The 26983-nt window shown below is 35.4% G+C and overlaps 1 protein-coding gene and 1 non-coding gene across 5 annotated transcripts in view; one reads left to right on the top strand and one right to left on the bottom strand.

The window, feature by feature from the left end:
- EFCAB7 (EF-hand calcium binding domain 7) overlaps positions 1-26983 on the top strand; it is a 49552-nt gene that overhangs the window by 5556 nt on the left and 17013 nt on the right. For 3 of the 4 annotated variants that reach the window (XM_032296755.1, XM_032296754.1, XM_032296756.1), the window contains exons 3-9: positions 3167-3378; positions 3998-4084; positions 4800-4995; positions 5432-5553; positions 17317-17458; positions 22024-22133; positions 25628-25785. In XM_032296755.1, the coding sequence (XP_032152646.1) occupies positions 3167-3378; positions 3998-4084; positions 4800-4995; positions 5432-5553; positions 17317-17458; positions 22024-22133; positions 25628-25785 (1027 nt within the window). The remainder of the gene's footprint in view (positions 1-3166; positions 3379-3997; positions 4085-4799; positions 4996-5431; positions 5554-17316; positions 17459-22023; positions 22134-25627; positions 25786-26983) is intronic. The other variant, XM_032296757.1, reaches the window with a different exon arrangement.
- LOC116564201 lies at positions 8339-8400 on the bottom strand. Its single transcript, XR_004274787.1, has one exon. It is a non-coding gene; the product is annotated as a U7 small nuclear RNA (small nuclear RNA).

Below are 26983 nucleotides of genomic sequence, written 5' to 3'. Positions count from 1 at the left end.
TCGGCACAGAAAGGCAAACATCACATCTTCTTTCTTATCTGTGGGAGCTAAAAATTAAAATAATTGAACTCATGGAGACAGAGTAAAATGATGGTTATCAGAACTTGAGAAGAATAGTGGGGGTGTGGGGAGAAGGAAAGGGGAGAAAATAGAAAATAGAAAAATAGAAACAATAAGACCTAGTATTAGCTAGCATAACAGGGTGACAGTAGTAAAAAAATAATTTAAGTGTACGTTTAAAATAATTAGAGTATAATTGGATTGTTTGAAACAAAAGATTAAATCTTGAGGCAATGGATACGGTATTTAGCCTGATGTAATTATTGCATACTGTATCAAAATACCTCATATTATACACCTACTATGTGCCTCCAAAAATTAAAGATTAAAAAAAAAGAACCTTAGAAAAAAGGCACTTTAGGCTTAACAATAAGGAAGAAATTTTGCAGAAAATTTTATATGATATTCATTTTTATAAAAATAACTTAATAGTTGTGTAAGTGCATTCTGTATATGTACCATGATTCAGTTAATCACTCTTTGTGATTCAATTAATCACCCCTTGTTTTAACATTGTTTCCTTTATTATTAGTAGCAGTAATGTAGCCATATGATGAATATCTTTGCATACTAAGTCTTTTTCAAATAAAAATATTTTAGAGGCAGAAACATTTACAACTTCATTTACATCTATTTGTATTCCCAGCTTTTAAAGGGTGGGAGTTGGCTGGGGTTGGAATCCTAAAACACATATGCCATTTCTTTGATTCTGTGAATAGCTGAGTTAAGAAATGGTTCATTTACACATGAGGCAAAATACTTACTTATATGTTGTTGCTAGGGCAGCATGAAAATCAAGGCTTTTGTCTACATCCAAAATGAAACTGTGGAAATGAAACTATTTATATTAATCTCCAGTACAATGAATTTTTGCAAAGCTTTTATAGGTGTATGGAAGATCACAGCTACAACTTCTGTTAGCTCTGAAAGTCATTAGCATAACCTAGAGGATGACAGAATTTTATTTATGGATTTCTAATATGTTATTACCCTTAAGTTATGGCCATAGATAGCAATTTTACACTCAGATGTAGACTCCTATTTAGATTATAAAATTTCTTTTTTTTGAGAAGGAGTCTTGCTCTTTCACCCAGGTTAGAGTACAATGACAAGATAGCTCACTGCAATCTCTGCCTCCCTGGTTCAAGCGATTCTCCTGCCTCAGCCTCCTGAGTAGCTGGGATTACAGGTGCATACCGCCAGATCTGGCTAATTTTTGTATTTTTAGTAGAGACGGTGTTTCACCACATTGGCCAGGCTGGGCTCAAACTTCTGACCTCACGTGATCTCCCTGCCTCAGCCTTCCAAAGTGCTGGGATTACAGGTGTGAGCCACCACGCCCAGCCTAGATTATAAAATTTCTTTGGAACTAAAAGTTTGTATTGATGAACAAAAATCACCCTATACTATACTTGTGCACAATAATGTTCAATAGAACTGACTCACTTACATCTGTGTTTATTACCCTGATCTGGTTTCTATTTCCATTAGGCTATTTCTTTAGTTAAATTGTTGTATGCTTATTGGTCCTTCTTACATTAGATTATAGAGTATCTAGATTATCCTTTTATGATGCTGATTGATGATGCACAGATCTTGTGAATTCCTATAAAGATAGTTGGAACTATCCAATGTAAGCTTTTATCATAGAATTTGTCAGTGCAATTCAGGACAATTATACCTTTTAAAATTCTGTTAATTCCTTCTGTAATGCTTAGGAAATTTATCATTGGTTCATTTTAGAAAATGTTATATTTCAGTATGCAGAGATTTATTTGCAAATTACCAAGTTACTTTTAATCAGCTGTTCAAAATATCTGCAATTGCTTTAACCATTATGTTTTAGTGTGATATGACATACGTAAACATACAAAGCTTTCCTCACATGCACTTCTTTGCTCTTCATAGATATAAGGATGTGGTTAAAAATGAAGAGTAGTTTGACTATAGCGTCTCTATAACAATCTTCTCTCACAGTATGTTGACACTGTTGATATTTAGCAGGACCATAACTGCAAAGGCATACTTTATCTGCATATATTTGACATTTGGACCATGATTAATGTTTTTGAAAGCTTAGTACCTTAGCAATGATGAACATTTTAGATATCATGCCTTGTTGACACTCATATTCTTAAATGAATTATTTTCTCATTTCATTAAGATATTTGTTTTTTAATTGTATGTATTTATGCGTTACAATTTGATATTTCAATACATATATACGTTGTATAATGATCAAATCAAGGTAGTTAGTATATCTGTAGCTGCATGCATTTATCTTTTCTTTGTGGTGAGACCATTCAAAAGCCTCTCTTCTAGCTATTTTGTAATATACAGTACCTTAATGTTAACTATAGTCACCATACTGTGCAATAGAATACCAAAACCTATTTCCCACTATCTGATTGTAACTTTGTACCCATTAACCAGCCTCTCTTCATCCTCCCCAACCCCCAGAGTACTTAGGTAGTACTTAGAGTTCCCTTTCCCAGTCTCTAGTAACCACTGTTCTATTCTCTGCTTCTATTATATTAACTTTTTATTTTTTTTTTTTAAGATTCCACATGAGTGAGATATGCTGTATTTGTCTTTCAGTCTCTAGGTTATTTCACTTAACATGTTGTCTTCCAGGTTCATCTATGTTGTTGCAAATGACAGGATTTCCTTCTTCTCTATGTCATTAAGGTATTTGTTTAGCCAGAAAAAGTACTAATTTATACTTTTTGTGTTATCCTTTTGTCCGCCCCAACAATTAAGTGGATGGTTGCTTTTAATCTCGTATTTCCTCTAAAAGCTGTTAAGTAATCAGATATTTTCAGTTATTTAAACCATGTAGGTTGAGAACCAAACTGTCAGAATAAGAAAAATCTATTTAATTCTAGAGTTAATAATTAAAGAATCTTTAGGTGGTGGCATAAATATTTTTGTTTTTCAAAGTCAGGCATATCTTGGTATCACTAGATAAATCAACACCAAAAGTAATGGATTGGTGTATGTATAGCATTTTTTAAATATCATAATACATAGTGATTTGAAGAAAAAATAAACTTAAATATAAATTCCAGGTGTTACAGTCACAAATAATACTTGTTTTGTTGGGCAGCTCTCCAGCATGCAGGAAGAAATCCATCCCAAAAGACCATTAATAAGTATTGGACTCCTCAAACTGCCAAACTGAATTTTGATGATTTTTGCATAATTTTAAGGAAGGAAAAGCCTACTTCAAAAGCAGAACTACTAAAATCATTTAAACAATTAGATGTAAATGATGATGGCTATATTTTACACACTGACCTTTATAAATTTCTAACAAAGGTAAGATCTTAAAATTTGTAATATGTATATTTTGTAAAACAGCTCGGAATCTAGCTTTGACTGCCAAAGTCCACATTAAAAATAACTATTTCATTGAGAGGTGTAATAGATTACTTACATGTTATTTATAAAGTACTTAGGGATCCTTCTGGATGAAAGGATCTTTGTAAATAAAAGAGAAAGTATAAAATTCAGCTTATGTTACAGTCCCCTTGTGCTCCTGTGCAATTCATTCCTGCCCAGAGCTCTTTGAAAATCAGTGGTAGTTCCATATCTGGTAAGTAAAAGGAAAACCAAGTATAAATGGGATTAGGAATCCATTCTGTTTTTTGGTACAATGTCAGAAAATATCATTCCCTAAATTCAATAGCAGTTATAACTGACTCTATAATACTCAGTTGTTAGAATTTAGTAAACTGAAATTCAGCACGCTTTCACAAAATTTAATAAAATTGTGAAATTTTATATAGCCACTCATTCTTTATATATAATACTCATGATTTATAATGAAACCATACATTCATACTTACTTGTGGAAAAGATTAAAATGTGCTTCTACTATCCCCATGAATAACAAAGTAGTAATCATGTTGCTTTAAAATCTTGTTTTTTTTTTCAGAGAGGTGAGACAATGACTCGGGAAGAAGTAAATGCCATAATAAATTTGGTTGATGTAAATGCTGATGGCAAATTTGATTACATCAAGGTACATAATCTCACGTTGATGTAAATTTACATACTGTGTAGGAAAAGTGTTTTTATTTTTTCCCAGCTTTATTAAGGTACAATTGACAAAAATTATATATATTTACAGTATACATGCAGTGTTTTGATATATGTATACATTGTGAAGCTATTAAATCAATTAACAATCAATTGTTAATTAACAAGTCAACTAATTAACATGTCAGAAAATTATTTTTAAAGGGATATTGGGAATGACATCCTTAAATATTGTGCATGAAATTTAATTTCTCCAGTTCCATAACTGTAATCTGATTACTACATTAAAAATAATATAACCAAGTTAAAAAACATGTGTGCTCATACACACAGACAGATATACACACTAACATAGAGACTGTGCTCAGAAATTACCTTTTCTGGGGTGGAAGAATCATAAAAATTATTTTGAACAAATGCAAGTCTACACACCTTATAAAAAAATAATAATAAATCACCTCTCCTTGTGTAACATTTTATTTTCACTCAGAGTGTGACCTCCTCATTGAATCATGGCTACATTTCACTCGGTCACTTGAGGCTGGTCAATCTGATTCAAGAAAATAAAATGCGTAACCATCAATAGGAAATATATTCCATCTATCAGTCTATTCCTTGCCTACTAATGTGCATTTGCCTTCTCCTCTTCCCCAATGTATGATTGAATGATTTACCCACTGGACTTTTATTTCCTGTAGTTTTGTAAATTATATATGACAACCAACGAGCAATGTCTCAAGACTACACTAGAAAAACTGGAGGTTGACAGTAAATTGAGGCGTCACCAGTTTGGAAACCATGTCGAAGCGTCCTCAGAAAGGGACCCATCACCAGTACGAAAACCATCACCTAGAATCATAAGAAAAACTAATCAGAAAACATTCTCAAATAAAGGTATTTACTTTTAACACTAAGAATTTCTTGCTTAGAAATGGTCATATTCAGATAAATTTTTCCTTCTATATTAGCGTATTAGTAATAAAACAAATTAGAATCTAACTTTTGTTAGCTACTATTTCTAGACTCTTAGCTGTAAAAATCTATTGAAGTAAAATTTTATTATGGAACTTGACTTAGCTATGCTCATTATATTTTATTAAAACTAAAATTTCAGACTCAAAGGTGACATATTGAAGTAAGGATTCTTAGTAGTAGCCTATAAATTGACCATTAAAGCCTGATAAATATAAAACTTCTGACTTTATTTCAATAGGGAAAACAAAGAGAGTCAAAGTAATGCAATAGACCTTTTGTACTACACTGTGTTTGGAAAAAACTTCTATTGACAACTTTTCATAATGTGAGACCAAATAATCATTACTTATTGCAGGTGACACCAGGAGTTCTTTACTGTCTGCAACCAGGAAATTCAAAACATCTCTATCCTTCACAATCACCATGGGTGCTAATAGTAACCAAAACTCAAAGTTAACAGAGCCAAACTTAATAAAGGTATAGTATTTTAAGTTAACAGACATGACTTTTTCTGAAAAAAAAATTGACGTTAAATTTATTAATAACTATGCAGTGTCTACAGGAAACCAGTAAAGTTTACAAAGTAAATTCGAGGTTTTTCTGTGGAACTTCTACCTATAAACTAGTGTAATACTTTTAAATTAAAAATGAATATTATTCTAAGATCTTCAATTTGGAAATGGTAACACTGAAGTTTTATAACTTGATGAGTAGATTATTGAATTATATACTTCGGCAAGCAAATTTTTTGTTTTGTTTAAAAATATTTACCATAGGTGATTCTTATAAATAAATCATTCATTCAATTTCAATTCCTGTGAGAGAACGACAACATTCTCTTAGCAAAGTCACTTTGCTAAGTCAATATTTGTAGAGTGTTAATATTGATCTTCTTTCTTTGTTTTCCCTTTCTAGACTCAACCTTTACTAGTTTTCTTTCAACAAAAAATAATAGCTACAGAAATACAAAACATTAGCTGGAAACTGCTAGGATACATTAAAAATGTGCACCTAGAGACCTCTGTAAAAGGGGGAAAAATGGTTATGGCCACATACTGTAACTGCTGTTAGAAAACTGAACTGATTGTTCTCAAGAGCCACATTTTTGTTTCAAATAACAACTCTGTATTTGTTATTGAACTCTGAAGTCCCTTATATCTTTAAATTGCTAGACAGTGACATTTGTTCTATATTAAAATTTTAAAACATTATCTCCAAGGAATTTTGTTCAGACTGTTTAGGAATCTGTACACCCTAAGCAATTTGGTGTGCATGTCCAACATGTTCATACACAATATTTAGTGTTCCAACAATATTATTTTCCACCAATGGAACGCTGTTGTATTTGCAACTAAATTAATTGCTAATAAAATTAACTTAGTTAAATAATTATGGTTTACCTGATTCAAAAGCACAAATAAATGTAATTTTAGCTACTGTAAAGAGAGATATAAATATTAATGTGGATTACGTTAAGTTATGGTAAGACTTTGTCTCTGTGTCATTAGCTGGGCTCACACCAATATAATTTTTAAAATTTAGTTCAATTCAGCAAATATTTATTAAGCATGCAATGTGTGCCAGTTATTTTGCTTAGTGTAAAATATGAGCCTTGATTTTAAAAATACAAATTTTAATTTGACTCTTAACAGTATACCAAGGTAGCGTAGCATAGTATTTATTCATTCATTTATTCAACAGATATTTAATGAATGACTACTCTGTGCCAGTGTTCTAGATGTTTATTAGATTAGTCATCTAGAGTTTTGTATAGAGATCTACCTGGGCTTGAGTCTCAGCTTTGTCTCTTAGTAACTGTGTGACCTTGGGTGAATTAGCAGCCCTTCAGAGTTTCAGTTTTCCTTTTTTTTTGAGACGGAGTCTTTCTCTGTCGTCCAGGCTGGAGTGCAGTGGTGTGATCTCAGCTCACTGCAACCTCCACCTACTGGGTTCAAGCAGTTCTCCTGCTTCAGCCTCTTGAATAGCTGGGATTGCAGGCCTGCGTCACCATACTCGGCTAATTTTTGTATTTTTAGTAGAGAGAGGGTTGCACCATGTTGGTCAGGCTAGTCTTGAACTGCTGACCTCTTGATCCCCTGCCTTGGCCTCCCAAAGTGCTGGGATTACAGGCATGAGCCACCACGCCTGGCCCAGAGTTTCAGTTTTCTTATCCATAAATAGGGAATAAGTATATTTGCATGCTTTGAAATGATTTAAATAATATGTAAACATATGTAAAGCATTTAGCACAAGGCCAAGGACAATAAATAATAGTGTTAATAATGTTAATAATATTTGTTATATACAAAGGACATTAATAAATAATAGTGTTAATATTATTATAGAACTAAGGAATGACTGGGTGCTTGTATGGGAATGACGTGATGAAAGTATAGTTTAAGAAAAGTTAATCTACTATTGTATTATATACGGATACCTCAGTTAGAGAGACTATCTAAGAGGCTGATAGAGTTTTCCAACTATAAAGTGATGATAACTTGGCCTAGGGATAGCATCTGAATGTAATAAGGTAGGGGCAGGTGTAAAAGAAAAATGCCAAAATTAGTCTGTAAGTCATAATGATTATATAACAAAGAGACTACTTAAGTTTTTTACCTAAGTCAAGAGCAGAGAATGGTGTGGATGATAATTGGGAATTAGGTAAAACGTACTAAGATAATTTAATTATTAAAAGAAAAGGGCATACCATCAACTTTTTAATTCTGTGAGTTTTGTATAAAATGTAATGTCTTTTGGAAATAATTGATAGCTCTGTATATCTTACCTTTTAATATCCTGTTTCTGATCTTGATATTGCCCAATATTGCTTACTATCTGGTATTTCTTAGATGAGCTGAAATTATTATTTTTTTGAGTCAGTGACGCTTTTGTTATTCAACAGAGTTCAGTCCTTTGTTATGTATTTCTTTTCTTTTCTTTTCTTTTTTTTAAGACAGAATTTTACTCTGTCACCCAGGCTGGAATACAGTGGCAGGATCTCGGCTCACTGCAACCTCCACCTCCCAAGTTAAAGTGATTCTCCTGCCTCAGCCACTCAAATAGCTGGGATTACAGTTGTGTACCGCCATGCCTGGCTAATTTTTATATTTTTAGTAGAGATGGGGTTTCACCATGTTGGCCAGGCTGGTCTCGAACTCCTGACCTCAAGTAATCCCCCTGCCTCGGCCTCCCAAAGTGCTGGGATTACAGATGTGAGCCATCACGCCTGGCCACATTTTTCTTTAAGTCTTGTTTCTTGCTAGGGGATTTTCTGGTAAAAAACAGAGAATCTGCTAGACAAATTCTAAAAGAACTGTAATACTTAGAGTTTTCTTTTTTTAATTTCATACATTCCTAAGGTTTTATAACCACTCTGAAAAGTACATGGTTATGAATATACAGAATAAATTATTGATTAAATAAGGGTTGCTAAATTAATTTTCCAGGTACTTTAAATCTATTTTAAACAAGTTTGGGTATGTCAACATCATGTGGAACAGAAAAGTATGGAATTGGGACAGAGAGGCACTTTTCAGAAATTAGAAAATTGTTGTAATGGTCAGGTAAGGGTAAACCATGTTTTAAACCATAAATCCACACAATTGATAAAGGATTTGAATTACAAAAGGAAAATAAGATTCTTACAGGCACTAAACATATATTACTTTCTATTGGCCATACTTAGTTACTATATTCTATTCGATTTAAATTCTGAATTCTTTACATTTACTTAGGTTCTGTAATGGTCAAGGAATGTCAGGAATTTTCCTTTCAGAGAGAAATAGTTTCACAGTAAGCCCCAAACTATCAATTGTAAACTCCAGTGGTGCAATACTTCCTATGTTCAGATTCTTAGAGTATACCTACATTTATGTTTTATACGTATATCTTGTATAGCATATGAACATACATCACACACATATGTTGTACAACCTATATATTATAAATGTCTGTACACATATATAGCATTTATAATATGCCATTTATATATTATATATATAGTATGTCTATATATGACAATATAAACATTTTAAATTCCAAATGATTCATTATCTGTTAAATTTTTTGAAAGCTACAGATAATAATTTTGTTATAAGTTTCTCACATTTTCAAAATATTTATCAATTCAACCTGTCACTTAGATTTCAGCCCACATCAATTTTACCCTTCATAAATTATCTATTTAAGCTTTTATTTTTTAAGCATATATAATTTACAATTATTTAATAACAAAAAAATTAAAAAACTAGTTACCTACTTGTCTTATCGAACCCCAAAGCAAATAGCGTCCTAATAAGTATGTAACACAGGATATCTTCATAAAAATAAACAGTAGTAATGATGATGATAGTGATGAGTTCCTCCTCTGACTAAATCTATGACAGATCTACTGCTTAATAGTTCTTTCTCACCAAAAATTTTAATAATAATACGGAATTTGTATGTTAAAACAAATCATGTTCATTCACTACAGTGTTCCAAGAAAAATGTAACTATACTGATATATTTGTTTTGATAACTAGAATTTTTTGCTTTGGTATTTGGTTTTGTACTTTTTAGCATTTCCTTATATGCTATGAATGAAAATAAGTAAAATTTGTATATGGCAAATAAAGAAAATAACAGTTCAGTTTGCATTTATATGAATTTTCCTGAACTGGTAGAATACAGCACCACCTCATGCCCTATATAAGAATTACAAGCTATTATTTTATTTCTGCCTTATAATGTCAAAAAATTATATAATACTTGGAATTTCTTACTCTCATTCCAAAATTATTTTCAAAACTCAACCTTCTTTCATTTTTCTCTTAATACTGAAACTGTCAGCTTAATCTATAATCCTTTCAAATTGATTTATTTGAATGAGCCAGCCAATTTGTCAGTACTTTTTTCTTTTAGTTCATAACATTTTAGTCTAGGTCCTAGGGAAAAACCTTTGTATGATTGAAAGTCTCTGTGTTTGAAAGGAAATTTTAAGTTGAATAAGCATTGTATGGTTAATAATTCTGGCAGATCTTAAGAAGTTGAACAATTCATTTTAAACAGTAGGAGTTTTAAGTTCTCCTAGTGACGTTATTTAGAATTTAAATTGATCTGTTTATCACACTGAAGTTTGGTTGATATAAGTAATCTGATATTTGTCTTACTTTAATAACTGTTGTCCTACCATTTTCCAGCCTTATTAATCCGTATTTAATGTTATAGTATGTAGTTTGGCTGTTTTTCCAAAGAAACTCCCAAATTCTCTTCTGTTACAGCATTATGTTTTAAACATGGAACTTAGGAGAGACTTATAATAAAAATGTTTAATTTGCTCCCCAGTTAAATTTTATAAAGCCATGTCCTGTTAGTCCATCTGTGGCACTGCCCCAGAGGTAGCATCAGCACATTGAAAAATCCTTCCATCTTTGAGTTTCCTAAATGGCACAAATTATGTTTACTACCAGTGTATCAGGCAAAGTGCATTATTTTTTAAAGTTTAATTTAACCATTTTTTTTTAAGCTGGGGTTCAGGCTGCTGTGCTGATGACTACAAAGCAAATTTAAGAAATTTTGCAGCTACTAAATTCTATGTTTTTAAAGTAAGAAAACCAAATAATTAAGTTTATCTTAACACTTAAATGTATGGAATCCCAAATGATAATGCCTTACTATACTTTATTATAATGATATCGTATTCATAAAGTTTCTTTTAAAAACTGCCTTTAAAAAAATCACCGCAGATATTTAAATGTGAAATAGAGCAGAACTTACAATATAACTTATACACTGGAGAGAAAGTAAGGAGACCTAGGTTTTGGTTGTAGTTCTGCTGTCAATTGAGAACTATGGCTTTCCACATATATTGCTTTATTTTTCAGACTTTTTTTAATCAATCAAAAGAGAAGTCTGGACTAGATTGTTTTTGAGATTTCTTCTACCTTTAAGATTCTGTAATTCTAAAGTAGTATCCTTTACCATTCCAAATAGGTAAATATAAAAAATATATTTATAAAATATATTGGATGAAATTCCCTCTGATGCTATAATCAAAACTGATTGAAAACATTTCAGTGTTTTCCATTTAATGTCAGAATCATAGTTCAAACTGTCTCAAAGTGTAATGTGTCTAAATATTGTATATTTCTTTCATTTCTAATCTTTAGCAGTCATTATTATCCAAGGTCATGTTGATTATGTTAAGGGCAATTGGGTCTGAGATAATGCCAGCACCTGTTGTTAGTCCATATATATGCCTATCCAAGAGATTTACAGGGAAGCTAAATGAAAGTCTGTGCATCATTACTCATGATTGATAGTTGAACTTGGGCCGGGCATGGTGGCTCACGCCTGTAACCTCAGCACTTTGGGAGGTCAAAGTGGGCAGATCGCTTGAGGTCAGGCGTTCAAGACCAGCCTGTCCAACATGGTAAAACCCCGTCTCTACTAAAAATACAAAAATTAGCCGGGCATGGCGACAGGCCCCTGTAATTCCAGCTACTTGGGAAGCTGAGGGAGAAGAATTGCTCCAACCTGGGAGGTGGAGGTTTCAGTGAGCCGAGATTATGCCACTACACTCCAGCCTGGGCGACAGAGCAAGACTCCATATATTTTTTTAAAAAGTTTAACTTCTGCCACAAGCCCAATTTTGAACCTCGTTGTATTACAGATAATAACAATTTTGAATTTGGTACCATAGGTACATTTTCTTTTAGAAACATGATCTAAATGTGGAGTCCAAAAGTCGTGCTACAAACGCCTTATGAAACTCTGAACCCATATAAACTCTGGCTACCTCAATTTTTCTGTTTATTAAAATGACTAATTTATATCTACCTCATACTGCCTCTTAGGGGTGTTGTTGAAATGTCATATATAATGACTTGATTTTGTCATGGGCAATATACTTAAGATAAATTTCAGTAAGCTAAGGTCATATCTTAATTTCTTATAATTAAAAATACACATATCTTGTATACTCCAAAGGTGTGAAAGTGCAGGTCATTAATGACTGACTGAAAGCCTGAGTATAGTTAAATTTATAATGACAAAATATAGTTTAAGAAGAAATTTCCAAAGAAAACATAAAATAAAAATGGAAAACATATAAATTTACAAATAACCAAAATGAAAATAAACGGAAGTAGAGAAAATACATTCATTAACACTTACAAAGAGTGGTCAATATCTAAAATAGTCAGAAGAATTTATTAAACTATGTAAGAAAAATGCCAGCTCTGCAATAGAGTATGTGAATAGGAGAATGAGTAATTTACACAAAGAAAACAAAAATAATAGATATGGGGGAAATGTTCAACTTGCTATTAATAATCATAGAAATGCAAATTAATGCAAAAGTTATCACAATACCATTTTTACTAGCAAATACTCGAGGCACATACAAATATATGGAATACCATAATGAATGTTTTATGTACCCACACCTTGCTTATGAAATCATGCCACATCATCACCCAATTTTTTTCACTGTAACACAATACTAAACAAATAATGGTAAAGTTATTACGTTACATACCATTCATGGTATTGTAAAATTGGCATTACTGTTTTATAAAGCAGTATGGGAACACATGCCAATAGCCTTAAAGATATACATAGTTTTTGCCTAGAAGTTCTTCTCAAGGAAATTATTCATCAGAAGAAAAACATTAAGACAAAACAGTATTCTATTAATATAGTGATAAGAAATTAGAAATGGCCTAAATGTCTAACATTTTAGAGATAGTTAACTAAATGGTGTACCAACTCAATTTCTTTTTTTTTTTTTTGAAATGGAGTTTTGCCCTGTTACCCAGGCTGGATTGCAGTGGCACAATCTTAGCTCATTGCAACCTCTGCCTGCTGGTTTCAAGCAATTTTCCTGCCTCAACCTCCCTGGGTAGCTGGGATTACAGTTGCCTGCCACCACGCTTGGCTAATTTTTGTATTTTTTTTTTTTTTTTTTTGAGACGGAATTTCATTCATGTTACCCAGGCTGGAGTGCAATGGCGCGATCTCGGCTCACCGCAACCTCCGCCTCCTGGGTTCAGGCAATTCTCCTGCCTCAGCCTCCTGAGTAGCTGGGATTACAGGCACGCACCACCATGCCCAGCTAATTTTTTGTATTTTTAGTAGAGACGGGGTTTCACCATGTTGACCAGGATGGTCTCGATCTCTTGACCTCGTGATCCACCCGCCTCGGCCTCCCAAAGTGCTGGGATTACAGGCTTGAGCCACCGCGCCCGGCCTTAATTTTTGTATTTTTAATAGAGACAGAGTTTTGCCACATTGGCCAGGCTTGTCTTGAACTCCTGAATTAAGGTAATCCACCTACCTTGGCCTCCCAAAGTGCTGGGATTACAGGAGTGAGCCACTGTGCCTCAACCCAACTCAATTTTTAATCATAGAACCAGTTAAATTGAAATTTTGAATATTGCATAACAAAGTGGTTTTTCTTGTGGTAAAATATGCGAAACATAAAGTTTACTATTTTACCAATTTTAAGGTATACAGTTCTGTGTCATTAAATACATTCACACGTTATACAACCATCACTACCACCACCATACATCTCCAGACTATTTCATCTGAAACTCTACTCATTAAACAGTAGTTTCCCATTTCCCCCTCTCCACAGCCCCTGGCAACCACCATTCTACTTTCTGTCTCTCTGAATTTGACCACTCTAGGTACCGCATATAAGGGCATCATACAATATTTGTCCTTTTGTGTCTGGCTTATTTCACTAAGTATAATGTCTTCAAGACTCATTCATGTATAGCATGTGCCAGAATTTTATTCCTTTTTAAGACTGAATAATATTCCCTTGTAAGTATTTACCACATTTTATTTATCTATTTTTCTGTTGATTGACATTGGATTGTTTCTACCTTTTGGCTATTGTGAGCAGTACTGCTGTGAACATTGGCAAACATATCTGTTTGAACCCCTGCTTGTAATTCTTTTGGGTATATACCCAGAAGTTGGAATTGCTAGATCATAAAGAATTATAGGTTTGCTTTTTTAAGAAATTACCATAATATTGCTCACAATTGCTTCACCATTTTATGCATTTTATGTTCCTATCAACAATGCACAAGGGTTCCAATTTCTCCACATACTCACCAACACTTGTCTTTTTCTGGTTTTTTGTTAATAGCTATCCTAGTGGGTGTCAGGTGGTATCTCATTGAGGTTATGATTAGTCTTTTCCCTAATGATCAGTGATGTTGAGCATTTCTTCATTTGCTTATTGGCCTTCCATATATCTTCTTTGGAGAGCTGATCATTTGATGATTTCTTTGCCCATTTAAAAAAATCTGGTAGTTTGTTTTGTTGTTGAATTGGAGGAGTTCATTATATGCTCCGGATAGTAATCCCTTTTTGGATATGTGTTTTGCAAATAATTTCCCCCATTTCGTGAATTACCTTTCATTCTGTTGGTCATGTCCTTTGTTGCACAAAATTTTTAAATTTTGACGAAGCCCAATTTATTTCATTGTTGCCTGTGCTTTTGTTGTCATAGCCAAGAAATCATTGCCAGATCCAGTGTCAACTTTTCCCCTATGTTTTCTTCTCGGAGTTTTATAGTTTTAGCATGTTTAGGTCTTCAGTTTAAGTTAATTTTTATGTGTTGCACAAAAGCCCAAATTTATTCTTTTGCAGATTGATATCCAGTTTTCCTGGCCTCATTTGTTGAAAAGACTGTCCTTGGCTTCATTGAATGGTCTTGGCACCCTTGCTGAATTTGACCATATATGCAAGGATTTATTTCAGAGCTTTCTATTTTATTCTGTTAGTCTATATGTCTGTCTTTATGCCAGTACCACACCATTTTGATTACTGTATCTTTGTAGTATGTTTTGAAATCAGAAATTATGAGTCCCCTAGCTTCATTATTTTTCAACAGCAAAATATTTTGGATATAAAATTAAATTTTAAAAGTAGAACATAAAGCAGTGTTTATTAGAATGTAAAAAATAGGTCTACATAAGGTCAGTATTAGGATTACATAAAAATCTAAGTAGTGTGTTAGAATGATAGCTATTTTTTAATTTTTAAATTACTTATTTTAAATATATCAAAATATAAAATATGAAAATAATTATGATGTAAAATAGAAAAATGAGATGTAAGTATAAGTTAGGATAATTTAGTCTTTTTTTTTAAAAAAATGTGAACAAGAAACCGATCTCAATGGAAATTATTTTTGCTTTTTCAGTGCCATAACAAATCTTTCTATAATGAATTAAAAAATATTTATGATGTTATTGTTATAGAGCTAACACACACCTTTTCAATAGTTATCAATATTATTAAAGCCTTGAACTTATTATCTAAATATCTTTACTTAAAACTCTTCCTTTATAAAGTCACATCAACACCTCATTAATACTCTAGTTTTAGAAGTCATTAGGAGTAGAAGAGAAATAGGTCTTACATTACAGGTAGTCAAGCCTACTAATAATAAAGTGAAAAGCATTTTTGCACATAGCTATGGTAATGACACTCATGACTTCAATAAAGAATCTACTTTCTGCCCAAGGTGCCCATTTTCAAGTTTTATTCATTTCTTTCTTTCTTTTCTTTTTTTTTTTTTTTTTTTTTGAGATGGAGTCTCCCTCTGTCTCTCAGACTGGAGTGCAGTGATGCGATCTCAGCTCACTGCAACCTCCATCTCCTGGGCTCAAGCAATTCTTCTGCCTCAGCCTTCAGAATAGCTTGGATTACAGGTGTGTGCCACCACACCTGACTATTTTCGTATTTTTAGTGGAGACGGGGTTTCACCATGTTGGCCAGGCTGGTCTGGAACTTCTGACCTCCAGTGATCCACCTGCCTCGGCCTTCCAAAGTGCTGCAATTACAGGCATGAGCCACTGCACCCGGCCAAGTTTTACTCATTTCTAGTTATGAGATCCCATATATTAATTCAGACTAGAAGGGATCTAGCTAGACCAAGAAATGGTAAAGCCAATATAGAAAAGTCTTTCTCAAAACCGATATTTTATATTTATCAGCATTGTTCTATAGCTGTGAAACTTTTATGCAGCATGATTCTAGTTATCTACACTTGAAACAGTTATTTTGCTTTTATATTTAGTCATTTTTCCTTTTAATATATTTGTTTTAGCAATCCTTAATTCTTCCTTCTTACTGTGCTCCTAACACTAATCTCACTCCATTACAGCAACATATTTATTTATTACTTTTCTTCAATACTTCTCCCACTCTCATGAACTTTCGTTTTCTTTTTCTTGAGACAAGGTCTTGCCCCGTTGCCCAAAGTAGAGTGCAATGGCCTGATCTCACCTCACTGCAGCCACTGCTTCCTGGATTTAAACGATTCTCCTGCCTCAGCTTCCTGAATAGCTGGAATTACAGGCATCTGCCACAGAGCCCAGCTAATATTTGTATCTTTAGTAGAGATGGGATTTCACCATGTTGGCCAGGCTGGTCTCAAACTCCTGACCTCCTAATCCAACTGCTTCACCCTCCCAAAGTGTTGGGATTACAGGCATGAGCCACCACACCCAGCCAACTTTATTTTTCTTACTTCTTCTCTTACTTATGTCTTTTCCTAACTTTTCATTATTGAAATGCTGTCTATTCTTCATGGTATAGTTCATCTCAGTTACACACTAAGTTTACATCAGCCCCTCCACCCAATCAGACAACAAATATTTGTTGAACTAAGGTGTTAGGTACTATTTTAGGAACTTGGATTATAGTAAAATCTTTTGCATATATAATAATCTTTTTATATTAACCACATATTACTGCCAATTATAATTGGATTTTTTTTTTGAGATGTCATTTTGCTCTTGTTGCCCAAGCTGGAGTTTAATGGTGCAATCTCAACTCACCACAACCTCCGCCTCCTGGGTTCAAGCGATTCTCCTGCCTCAGCTTCCTGAGTAACTGGGATTACAGGCATGCGCCACCACGCCTGGCTAATTTTGTATCTTTAGTAGAGATGAGGTTTCTTCATGTTGGTCAGGCTGGTCTCAAACTCCCGACCTCAGGTGATCCATCCACCTTGGCTTCCTAAAGTGCTGGGATTACTGGTGTGAGCCACCACACCCCACCTATAATTGGATTTTGTTATGCTGTTTTTTACCTCCTATGTTGTACATTCCTGGAGAGCAATGATTATATTTGACATTTCTTTTATATTCTCTTGAGTTTTCTCTTCATTACTATGCATACTGGAAACACTTAATAAATATTGTTTGAAATAATTTTTTTCCTTCATTTCAGGACTGGCAATGCATGCAATCAAAAGGTTGCTTCTTCTTGGAAGAAGATGGTGAAATCGTCAGTCATCAGTACAGGATGCAAATAGCTCAGAGGTCCATGGTTTATCTAACAATTAAGCCATTAAATCTGAGTCAAGTTGAAGGCAAGTTTAAAGTTTTTGTGTATTTTTAAAATGTCAATTTGTACCCTCTTTGAAAGTACTTATGTTAGTATTCCATAGTCCTAGTTAGGGAAGAAAATAATCTGCCTAAGTGAGAAACATATGCTTACATTTCAAGAAAGTGTTGGCCTATTCATGGACTGTGTTAATCATATGAAAAGCAAGTAAATTGCTTTGTGTATATGTTTAAAGCATGTTTTATTAAAAACAAGAACTTTTCCCAAACCTTTTTGCATCTAGAATAGAAGAAAATAAAAGAAAAAAAGATATTAACTGATTTCCTCATGATATAGAACTTTTTTTTGTTTGAGACGGAGTCTCCCTCTGTTGCCCCAGCTGGAGTGCAGTGGCTTGATTTCGGCTCACTGCACCTCTGCCTCCCGGGTTCAAGTGATTCTCCTGCCTCAGCCTCCCTGAGTAGCTGGGACTACAGGTACGTACCACCTTGCCCGCCTAATTTTTTTTATTTTTAGCAGAGATGGGGTTTGATCATGTTGGCCAAACTGGTCTCAAACTCCTGGTCTCAGGTGATCCACCTGCCTTGGCCTCCCTTGGCTGGGATTACAGGCGTGAGCCACCGCACGTGGCCAGAACTAACTTTTTATTTGCTAATTAATCTTAGCTTTTTCCACTTAGCACTTTTTAAAATTAGTATGTCAAAGAGAAGTTCTGCAGGGGCATAATTTGGAACAATATGAAACTGCAAGTATTTTTTTTTTTTTTTTTTTTTTTTTTTTTTTTTGAGACGGAGTTTCACTCACGTTACCCAGGCTGGAGTGCAATGGCGCAATCTCGGCTCATCGCAACCTCCGCCTCCTGGGTTCAGGCAATTCTCCTGCCTCAGCCTCCTGAGTAGCTGGGATTACAGGCACGCACCACCATGCCCAGCTAATTTTTTGTATTTTTTTTGGTAGAGACGGGGTTTCACCATGTTGACCAGGATGGTCTCGATCTCTTGACCTTGTGATCCACCCGCCTCGGCCTCCCAAAGTGCTGGGATTACAGGCTTGAGCCACCGCACCCGGCCGCAAGTATTTTTTAATACCTTCCAAACCCTTTGTGTCTTAGACAATGTATATTAATAATCTTTGTATTCATGGTACTATTCTAGATAAAAAATAATTTTCTAGTGTCTAAAATGGTTATTGTATAATTTTTAAGCAATGAACGATATCTAAAAGGGTTATTTCCCTAGATACCTTTTTAAATGTTGATTGTTCTAAATCAATATTTATTTTTCTTTTATAATGTTTATATATAAGCATTTTTTTTTAAGATGGAGTTTTGCTCTTGTTGCCCAGGCTGGAGTGCAATGGTGTGATCTTGGCTCACTGCAACTTCTACCTCCTGGGTTCAAGCGATTCTCTTGCCTCAGCCTCCTGAGCAGCTGGGATTATAGGCATGTGCTACCATGCCCAGCTAATTTTTGTATTTTAGTAGAGATGGGGCCATGCTGGTCTCAAACTCCTGACCTCAGGTGATCTGCCCGCCTTGGCCTCCCAAAGTGCTGGGATTACAGGTGTGAGCCACCATGCCCAGCCATAAGCATTTTCTTACTGGAGAATTTTCCCCCACCCCCATTCTTTTTTCCTCCTAAAGTAGAGATTTTGAAAGTTTTCACTGCATATCTTGTAGGATAGCTATAATGTTTGGCAGATGATACTTTAAGTGACAATAACAATAGTTATTTTTTAGAGAGAGGAATCAAGATAGCCCTACAAATTCAGTGTAGTTGTTAATTCTCTGATTCTTATTAATAAGACTCCTTTATTCATTTGCTTATCAAATAGTTATTGAGGGCCTTACGTACCAGGCATCAATTTAGGTGTTTAGGATACATCAGAGTACAAAAAAGACAAAAATCCCTGCCCTTGTTAGTATGCATTTTAGTGGGGGAAACAATACATAATAAACATAATAAATAGTAAATGACATGTTATGTAGGAAAATGATAAGTGTTATGGGAAAATTGGAGGGAAAGGGGGATGATGAATGCTGAGGGAATGTGGGTTGCCATTGAAATGGAGTGGTTCGTGTATGCTTCATTAAGAAGGTGACATATATAAAGACTTTGAAAGAGGTGTATGAGTTACCAACTGCTACATTAAAAACTACCCCAAAACTCAGTAGCTTAAAACAATTAAACATTTGTTGACTCATGAATCATTAGATCTGGTAGTTCTTAATCTGAGCTAGGCTTATTTTTTTATCTGTAGGGCTTACTTACACAGTTATGGTTAGCTACAGGTTAGTTGGTGGCTGGCTTTGCTAATCTTGGCCTGGTTCACTCTTCTATATGTCCAGCTGGGACAACTTGACTCAGCCTTATATGATCTTTAATAATCTTCCAGTAAACTAGCCTGGGCCTGTTCTCTTGGTATCATGGGGATCTGAAAAAAAAAAAAAAAAAATCAGAAGCACAGTAGAACCTCCTGAGGTCTGGGCCAAGAACCGACATAATGTTACTTCTGTTATATTCTGTTGCTCACAGAAAGTCACAAGGCAAGTCCAGGTTCATAGGTTGGGGAAATAGACTAGATCTCCTTGTGGAAAAGCTGCAAAGTCACATTGCAAAGGGCTGTAGATACTGGGGGACAGCCATTTTTGCTCTCTTTCACAGAAGGCAAGGGAGTAAGCTTTGTCGGTGTAGGGTGCTGGAAGTGATGGGCGAAGAGTGGAGGAGGTGGCAGAGCATTCCACATAGAGAGAATACCCTGTGCAGAGGCTCTGTGAGAGTGTACTGGTGTTAGAAGAACAGGGGCTAGAATGTCTCAAATGGAGTGAGGAGAGAGTTATAGGAGATAAAGCTGGGGATGAACAAGGACAAAATCAGGCAGAGGTTTCTTTTTGCCATAATTAGAGCTTTGGCTTTGAATCACAGAAATGAGGTTTTTCCCCTCGTTTTTTGTGAGTTTCTTTCCCTATATTTAAGGTCAAGATTTTCTCTTAATCTTTCATTTTCAGCAGTTTGAATATATGTCTAGGCAGTTTTTGTTTTTGTTGTTAATGCTATTGCCTCGGTTTTTTTTGTTTTTTGGTATTTATCCTGCTTGGGGTTCTCTGAGCTTCTTGGATTTGTGGCTTGTTCCCTTTCATTGTTTTTAGAAAATCCTCTGCCTTTATTTCTTCAAATATTTCTTCTGCCCTCTTTCTTCTTCTTCTACTTGTATGGCACCTGAGATCTCTTCCTCCTCTGCTTCACCACAGGCAACCCAGTGCTTGCATCTCATCTCTCCTGGGAAAGATCTGTCTTTCCTTGGATTTTAAGCTTGTAGTTACCCTGAAACCTCAGCTCTGATGGGATCAAGAAAAGTTATGATTTTGTAGTTCATTAACTTTTTCTTATTGTTAGGAAAGGAGCAATATTCTTCCAACTCTGCTCCATTACAGGGTTTTGAGTAGAAGGCAGGACATAATCTGACTTATATTTTAACAAGAGCAGTCAGGTTACTATATTGAAAGTAGACTGAAGGATATGCAGGGAAAGCAAGGAATCCAGCTGGGACATTATTGCAGAATTCTAGGAGAGGACTGGCAATGCTTTGAACCAGGATGTAGGTGGGAGAGGGGGCAGTAGAGATTCTGGGTATATTTTGAAGGCAGAACCATAGGATTTCCTAAGGATTAGTCTTAGTATGTGAGAGAAGAAAAGGATTAAAGAAGATTCCAAGATTTTTGACCTGAGCAACTGGAAAGTATGAGTTACTATTAACTTAGGTGGACAGTGTTTTAAAAAGGGATTGAGGAAGTCCAGTTTTGGAAATAGACATCCAGGTGGAAATGTTAAATACACAGTTATATGGGTATTTAACTGTGTACTTAACAGAGGAAAGATCGTAAAGATATTAATTTTGGGGTTGCCAGCACATAGATGTCTGACATCTCTTCTTCCTGTGGTCCACCACAGGTAAGCCACTGCTTAAATCCTATTTCTCCCTGAAAATATCTGTTTTTCCTTGGATTTCAGGCTAATTGGTTGCCCTGCAACCTCAGCTTTTCATGAGTTCAAGGAAAATTATGATGTTTAGAAAGTGAATATGTAGAAAATATTTCTTACAAGGTTGCTGTATTTAGGTTTGTGCCTTATTGCAAATGCTATGATGCTATGATGTTTACATATAAAAATGGAATGTGCGCTGGGCGTGGTGGCTTACGCCTGTAATCCCAGCACTTTGGGAGGCTAAGGCAAGTGGATCACGAGGTTGGGAGATCAAGACCGTTCCTGGCCAACATGGTGAAACCCCGTATCTACTAAAAATACAAAAATCAGCTGGGCGTGATGGTACATACTTGTAGTCCTAGCTAATAAGGAGGCTGAAGAAGGAGAGTCGCTTGAACCTAGGAGGTGGAAGTTGCAGTGAGCCAGGATTGTGCAACTGCACTCCAGCCTGGGCAACAGAATGAGACTCCATCTCAAAAAAAAAAAAAAAGAATATGTATTTCTAAAGAAAATATCCAAGAAGAAACTAGTAACTTCTTTTTTGTATAGGAAAGAATACATAGTGATTGCTTATTTTAAGACATTTGGGCTTTTTTTCTGTTTGTAGGAAAACCATCCCCTTGGTTATCTGTTGATACCACCTTGTATATTCTCAAGGAAAATGAGAGTCAAGCAAATCTACAGCTTGTGTGTTTTACCGAACTACGAAATAGAGAAGTATACATATTTATTTTCTAATGTTTAATTTTTAAATATAGTATGAACTGCAGTTTGGGGAAAGTATTTTTCTATATTTTATTTTTTAACCTTTTATATACCTTCGAATTAAGGTATAAACAGTACTTAAACACTATAGTTATTACATGTTTTATTAGTTATAAAGGATTTTTTCTTGTTTGCTGAGATTTCTTAAGAATTAAGGATAGGAGCTGGGCATGGTGGCTTGCACTGAAGTCCCTGCTACTTGGGAAACTGAAGCAGGAGGATTACTTGAGCCCAGGAGTTCAAAGCTGTATTATGCTATGATCATGCCTGTGAATAACCACTGCACTTCAGCCTGGGCAACATAATGAGACCCTGTCTCTAAAGCAATTTAAATAAAGAATTGAGGATTGGTTGGCAGTCTTGAGTCTTGGCCTGTACCTTGTAAGTTGGGTAATATTGTACCTCATTTTCATCTTTTCTCAACGCCCTGATGCCTCACATGTGAACATTTGATATACTCAATAAAAAAGGTTGATGCCAGTATATTTTTTTCCCTGAACGCAAGCAATTCAAGACTTTCAAAAAGTTGCTGGAGATGTTTGTCTTACTTATATTGCTACCACAAAACAGAAAAACTTTAAGATTACTATCTTCAGGCTTGACTTATTTTATAGGGTTCAAAAATAGACTGATATGAACAAATGCTTTTAAATGTTTTTATATGTTGCCCATGGGGTTGCTCTGATCTTTTCTAATTATATATTTACTCAGAGGCCAAATATGTGAGGCCAACACATAAATGTGGCTATTTATTTTATGAGAACTACAAAATACATCTGTTATACAACAGAAATAATACTATTCAAGGGCTTACTGCAATATCATATTTAATCTTTATATAGACTCAATGACAGGCAAACATTTCCCTGATGGAATGTTATATAAAAGTCTTTATTGTAGGCCTCCTAACAGACAAGAATAGGCAAGAAACAAATAAAATTGGCTGAAGTTAATGTTTTGTCTAAACTCTTCAGAACTGACTACAAAGTTAAGCTCAAGATAAAGCACTGTCTAAAACAATAGCTGTTTCCACTTTGTTTTGGGTAAAATTACTTTCTTATGAGATTACATGTGTAAAAAATTAGTATATGGCAAAACTATAATAAAGTTTTCATGAGTTTCTATTTACCTCTTTACAGGCTTCTGTTTATCTGTAGCATGTTACATTTACAAAGGATTTTTTAATTTGTATTTATAGTTTCACAGTTATTTTCTTATAGATGAATTGTGCCCATGAAAAAAGCTTTCCATTTGCCATCCATAGTGGCAATGCAAGGTTATATGTGGAGATAAGGGAGGATCATGGGATAATATGTATTAGGAAGCAGCAAGATCTATTGTTTTACTCCTGAGTCTACATCTGGCCAGTTTCAAAGCTTATGCTTTTCAAAGGATGGATTTGGTAAATATTTAGTCTTTTTTGTTTTTTTATAAGACAAAGTCTCCCTCTGTCGCCAGGCTGGAGTGCAGTGGTATTATCTTGGCTCACTACAACCTCTACCTCCTGGGTTCAAGTGATCCTGCCTCAGCCTCCTGAGTAGCTGGGACTACAGGCATGCACCACCATGCCCAACTAATTTTTGTATTTTCAGTAGAGACGAGGTTTCACCATGTTGGCCAGGATAGTCTCAATCTCTTGATCTTGTGATCCACCCACTTAGCCTCCCAAAGTGCTAGATTACAGGTGTGAGTCATCAAGCCTGGCCAACATTTAGTCTTAAAAATGTCTTTTGGTTATATGGGATTTCTTCTTGTATCAAAATAGGACATGGTGACCTTAGGAAGATTATGATTTATCTGAGTTGGCAGGGAAGAAATAGAACTAAACCCAGAATTTAGATGAGCAACTTTATTTTGTATATGAGTCTCCAGAATGACCTAAAATATACCAGAGTTGTTGTTTGTTTGTTTAGAGATAGGGTCTCACTCTGTCACCCAGACTGGAGTGCAGTGATACAGTTCCCTGATAGGGTCTCACTCTGTCACCCAGACTGGAGTGCAGTGATACAGTTCCCTGTAACCATGATCTCCTGGGTGCAAATATCTTCCTGCCTTAGCATCTCAAGTAGCTAGGACTACAGGTGCATTTTTATTATTGTTATTATTTGCAGAGATGGCATCTCAGTATGTTGTCCAGGCTGGGCTCCAACTCCTAGCTTCAAGCAATCTTTCCACCTTGGCCTCCCAAAGTGGTGGGACGATAGGTATGAGCCACTGTGTCTGGCCCTATACCTGAGTTTTAAAAGGAATTTTGGACATAATACCTGAAAGGATTCCCTTAGGTTAGTCTGTACCGAAGTTGTTACACACAAGTTGAAATTGCTTAGATTTAATATATTTAACAGAGACAAATGCCAGCTTTAATAGAAACCTTTAGGATCCAGAAAGCTCTTAGGAGATACATAGAGGGATACCATTCACTCTTTTTTTTTTTTTTTTTTTTTTTTGGCAGAGTCTCACTCTGTTGCTCAGGCTAGAGTGCAGTGGCGCAATCTCAGCTCACTGCAACCTCCACCTCCCCCTCACAGGTTCAAGCGATTCTCGTGCCTTAGACTCCTGAGTAGCTGGGATTGCAGGAGCCCCCCACCATGCCCAGCTAATTTTTGTAGTTTTAGTAGAGGCGGGGTTTCACCATGTTGGCCAGGCTGGTCTCAAACTCCTGACCTCAAGTGATCCACCTACCTTGGCCTCCCAAAGTGCTGGGATTACAGGAGTGAGCCACCATGCCTGGCCTGCTTCCTTTTATAGAACTGGAGAATAAAATGTTTTCCTATACAGTGTCCTGGTACTTATGATAAATATCCAACATTTGATAGGAAACAGAATTTCACATAAAGCTGGTTTATTTGGGATTCTGCTTCTTGTTTTATAGTCCATATTACATTACAAAAAGTAAAATTCCAGAGCTTTCATCCACATAATTGAACTCTTAGAAATATGGTTAATTTATACCAATAGTGAACTATTTGAAAATATATTTAATTTTTATTTTATGTAATTGAAATCTGATTTAGGAATCATATATTTATATCTGAATCAAATTAGGAAACCATAATCTAGAATATTATAACTTTTTTAAAAGGAGCTCAGTGTTTGAATAAAAAAATGACCTTAAGATTTATCTTTGCTTCCTCTTGAAGGTATTTGCATCACAGACATTTTTGAAGATAATTGGGGAAGATTTAGAAGACATATAACTTACCTGTTACAGTTTTAGGCATTTTTTTCAAAAATATGTAAAGAACTACTATATCTAATGATTTCATCATGGGATTACCATTAAGAAAAAGAATTTGAAACCTGTAAAAAGATTGATAGAACTATAATAGAATTTGTAAATATTGATTTAAAAATCATTTCTAATTAGTCCCTTTAAGAAGAAATATTGAAAGCTTTAAATTAAAATATTTTAATATGATTGTTTTGTTCCATTGTTTTGAGAAAAGGTGTTTGGATGGACTGGTGAACTAGGACCTGGAATTTACTGGTTAATTCCTTCCACAACTGGTTGTAGGCTAAGGAAAGAGGTAAAACCAGTAACAGATGAAGCCCAACTTGTATATAGAGATGAAACAGGGGAATTATTCCTTACAAAGGAATTTAGGTAAGTTTTGTTTATTAAGGTTAAATTTTTTTTTTTTTTTTTTTTTTATTTTTTTTGAGACGGAGTTTCGCTCTTGTTGCCCAGGCTGGAGTGCAATGGCGTGATCTCGGCTCACTGCAACCTCCGCCTCCTGGGTTCAGGCAATTCTCCTGCCTCAGCCTCCTGAGTAGCTGGGACTACAGGCACGCGCCACCATGCCCAGCTAATTTTTTGTAGTTTTAGTAGAGACGGGGTTTCACCATGTTGACCAGGATGGTCCCGATCTCTTGACCTTGTGATCCACCCGCCTCGGCCTCCCAAAGTGCTGGGATTACAGGCGTGAGCCACTGTGCCCAGCCATATTAAGGTTAAAATTATAATGTCTAGACTGGATAGATATTCATAGCCTGTGTTACTCCCTTTCCTTTGGCCAGCCCTTACCCCATCCTCAGATTCTAATTCACCAATTCAACTCTTGTGATAACCTGTATGAACTTGGAGAATGTTCTGCTAAGTTAAATAAGCCAGGCACAGAAAGATAAATACTGCATGATCTCACTTATATGTGGGAACTTTCTTTTTTTGGGGGGACGGAGTTTTGCTCTTGTTACCCAGGCTGGAGTGCAATGGCGCGATCTCGGCTCACCGCAGCCTCCGCCTCCTGGGTTCAGGCAATTCTCCTGCCTCAGCCTCCTGAGTAGCTGGGACTACAGGCACGCACCACCATGCGCAGCTAATGTTTCGTATTTTTAGTAGAGACGGGGTTTCACCATGTTGACCAGGATGGTCTTGAGCTCTTGACCTTGTGATCCACCCACCTTGGCCTCCCACAGTGCTGGGATTACAGGCTTGAGCCACCGCGCCCGGCTTTTCTCTTTTTTCAATAGAGACAAAGGTTTGCTCTGTTACCCAGGCTGGAGTACACTGGCACAATCATAGCTCACTGAAGCCTCAGACTCCTGGGCTTAAGTGATCCTCCCACCTCAGCCTCCTGAGTAGCAGTACATGGGATTACAGGTGCTTGCCAGCATGCCTGGCTAACTTTTTTTTATGAGATGGGAGTCTCCCTGTGTTCTCCAGACTGGTCTTAAACCTCTGGCCTCAAGCGCTTCAACCTCTCAAAGTGCTGGAATTATAAATTTGAGCCACCACACCCAGCCTAAAAAGTCAAACTCATAGAAACAGAGAGTAGAAGAGTGTTTACAGCAGCTGGGAGTGG

The sequence above is a fragment of the Sapajus apella genome, unplaced genomic scaffold, assembly GCF_009761245.1.
Source record: "Sapajus apella isolate SASKATOON/1434 unplaced genomic scaffold, GSC_monkey_1.0 scaffold36, whole genome shotgun sequence".
Lineage (NCBI taxonomy): Eukaryota > Metazoa > Chordata > Mammalia > Primates > Cebidae > Sapajus > Sapajus apella.
This window is presented reverse-complemented; position numbering and strand designations above follow the sequence as displayed.